The sequence below is a fragment of the Montipora capricornis genome, chromosome 3 (assembly GCF_036669925.1).
Source record: "Montipora capricornis isolate CH-2021 chromosome 3, ASM3666992v2, whole genome shotgun sequence".
In the NCBI taxonomy this organism is placed as follows: Eukaryota; Metazoa; Cnidaria; class Anthozoa; order Scleractinia; family Acroporidae; genus Montipora; species Montipora capricornis.
This window is the reverse complement of record NC_090885.1, coordinates 60,194,596-60,197,479: the sequence shown is the minus strand read 5'-3', so window position 1 is coordinate 60,197,479 and position 2,884 is coordinate 60,194,596. Positions and strand designations below refer to the sequence as shown.

Below are 2,884 nucleotides of genomic sequence, written 5' to 3'. Positions count from 1 at the left end.
AAAGTCCCTCAGCATGATATAACCCAAGATCAAGGTCATGTTGTAAACAGCAGTTTTTTCCCCCTTGCAGTGGTCTTATTAACGTACTCTTCGTGCTATTTGTCACCTGCTACTAGGTTGAGGCAATTCACATCCTTTTCGAAAGTCTGGAGGAGCCTGCTTTTATCAAAGCTCTGAGGCTGAGGATGGATTGGAAACTAGTCTTCCATTTCCTCGGTCGGCGCATGCGTTACAAAGATTCTTTTGGATATGCTTCGCACTTCTTGATACGTAAGAACACGATGCTTATGAATGGCGACAATTACATCGATACGGGATTTGAACATTTGGATGAAACTATTTTAGGCAACAAAACAATGTATGCATTGACAAGACATGAAACTGCGGAAAACGTAAAACGTTGTGGCGCGACTGATTTTTGCGGCCCTACAGCAAACTACATTGGCTCCCATGATGCCTTTCTTTTTAGGCTCATTTCCCCACTCTCTCGGGAATTCCTGGATAAGGTGGACTATTTCAATAACATGGGTGGAATTGAGCAAGTTCTAATGTTTAACTTGAGAAAGTATGAGCGGTTCACGATTAAAAATCCCTGTCGAATTTTGCGCATTGTCCACCACCACTGTAGTGGCTATAGAAACGACCATGGAACAACTATTCAAGGAGTCAGAGTTGATCATTATTTGAAAATTTCAACAAATAATCTAGCGCCATTTTCTGGACTTTGATCTGCATTTTCCTTTTCTTCCGGTTTTGTGTCTCTTTTAAATACAGAGATTTTTTGAAATGTTTGCGGAAGTACCCCGTAAATTCTAACAAGGTGTTGTAACAGGGTGTTTTTAAGCATCACCATAGCATTCTACAACAAGTTGCAAAATTGTTGAGACACTTTCATTAAAAAAACCTTTTCTAACTTCCAATACTCGGCGTATCTAGAATTTAAACCTTTCCCACTTCCTCTTCCCTCTCTCCCTTTCAATGTTGACTGCTTAAGTTCTCAACATTTTTTTGTCTCGCTAGCAACACTGATAAGTGGGGAGGGGGGCTGCAGTGTGAGAGATAATAGGGAAATTAATAACGCCCCAAGAAGGTGAAGTGTCTCTACTATTTTTGCAACTTGTTGTCTGATTGATTGCACATTAAAACAGTACCAAACACGAAAGGATATTAATTATTGACATACGGTAGCATCGATTTTCGAGTGTTTGGACTTATCATGGCAACGGAGAATACAATTGTTACAAACATTTAGTTATTTAACGTGTTGAAATATAAAGTAATGAACGGAAATTAAAAACAGTTTGAACTTACAAGTTGGTAATGAAGCATAGAATTACAAACACTTTGTCATTTAATTAAGGTGTTGAAATATGAAAACAGTTGTGAAAGTAAAATTACAGGGTGAAAACAATTTGACACAGGAAGAACAAAATACTTAATTTTCAGAATAGTTGTTAAAAAAGAATGACTTAAGTGCTTTCTTGAAGGAAGCTATTGAGGAAGAATTCATTATATCAATGCCAAGAGAATTGTAAAATTTAGGTCCCTGATAGAAAACAGAAAATTGTTTAATGTTAGTCCGTTTCATATAAATGTCATAATGTGTAGCCGGTACAAATTTGATCACTTTTGTATCTCATTGTAAAACAAATCTCGCAAAGGATTTAACACAATCGGGTGCTTTCTTTTGATCATTGTGCTCAGTCAATCATTCCAAAGAAAATGGAATTAGCCTGTACCCGACACGTCACTTAGAAGACTTGCTAGTAAGCGTTATCGATCCCTTCTCTGGCAGCAGACCAGCCCGAAAGCAATAAGTAATGTTACGAATGGACTTCTATGAAAATGTATCTTTGTATAACAATGATTGCTAAGAATTGATTTTTCGGAAAGTGGATGTTCCCTTTCAATGGCATGCGATCGCAGTTAAAGGAGAGGTTATGTCTGTCTCTCATTCGTAAACAACAGCTAATTTCGTACATGTTGCGCGCGCTTTAGATGTCATGTGTGGACCGAAATATAGGTGTTTAAGGGAAGTTATTTCAAAATCGGTTCCAGGATATTTCTAGCGTACTTTAAAAAGCAAAAGGATGGAAATCACACCTTTTTGAGTACCAAATTATGTGTATGTTCGACTTGACTCATAGAAAGCACTGAAATGCCTTCAAATTACGTCATGCCGAAACCCCGCCAAAATCCAGGTTATCGCTGGCCATTTTCCATTCACAGCAGATCAGAGAATTAAACCCTTTTTTTGGAAACACCATATTAAACGCAAACGATAGACGCCTTCCCGTTCCAATAAACAAAGTGACCGTACGCCAATACAGTGACAACCAACTCAGACAACAAGTTGCAAAATTGTTGAGACACTTTCATTAAAAAACACTTTTTCTAACTTCCAATACTTGGCGTATCTAGAATTTAAACCATACCCACTTCTTCTCCCCTCTCCCCCTTTCAATGTTGACTGCTTAAGTTCCCAACATTTTTTTGTCTCGCTAGCAACACTGATAAGTGGGGAGGGGGGCTGCAGTGTGAGAGATAATAGGGAAATTAATAACGTCCCAAGAAGGTGAAGTGTCTCCACTATTTTTGCAACTTGTTGTCTGATTGATTGCAATAATTTTGCCAGTCCGGATTTGAATCCTATAGGGAAACGTTTCAACGTAGAAAAGCAGGAACTAAAGAAACAATCATTAAATATCGTATAAGCTCTGAAACATTTCAGAAGTTTGCGCGCGAAGTGCAAAGCACAGTGTACCAAACACGAAAGGATATTAATTATTGACATACTGTAGCATCGATTTTCGAGTGTTTGGACTTATCATCGCTAACAGAAGACTCCGTTCCAAATACTAAAGCGAGCAAAGTATTTTGCACT

General features: G+C 38.1%; 1 protein-coding gene across 3 annotated transcripts in view; it reads left to right on the top strand.

The window, feature by feature from the left end:
* LOC138043563 (uncharacterized) overlaps nt 1-1,892 on the top strand; it is a 25,084-nt gene extending 23,192 nt beyond the window's left edge. For all 3 annotated transcript variants that reach the window (XM_068889905.1, XM_068889908.1, XM_068889904.1), the window contains exon 5: nt 117-1,892. In XM_068889905.1, coding sequence (XP_068746006.1) covers nt 117-728 — 612 coding nt within the window. In that variant the 3' untranslated portion in view covers nt 729-1,892. The remainder of the gene's footprint in view (nt 1-116) is intronic.
* The last annotated feature ends 992 nt before the right edge of the window (nt 1,893-2,884 follow it).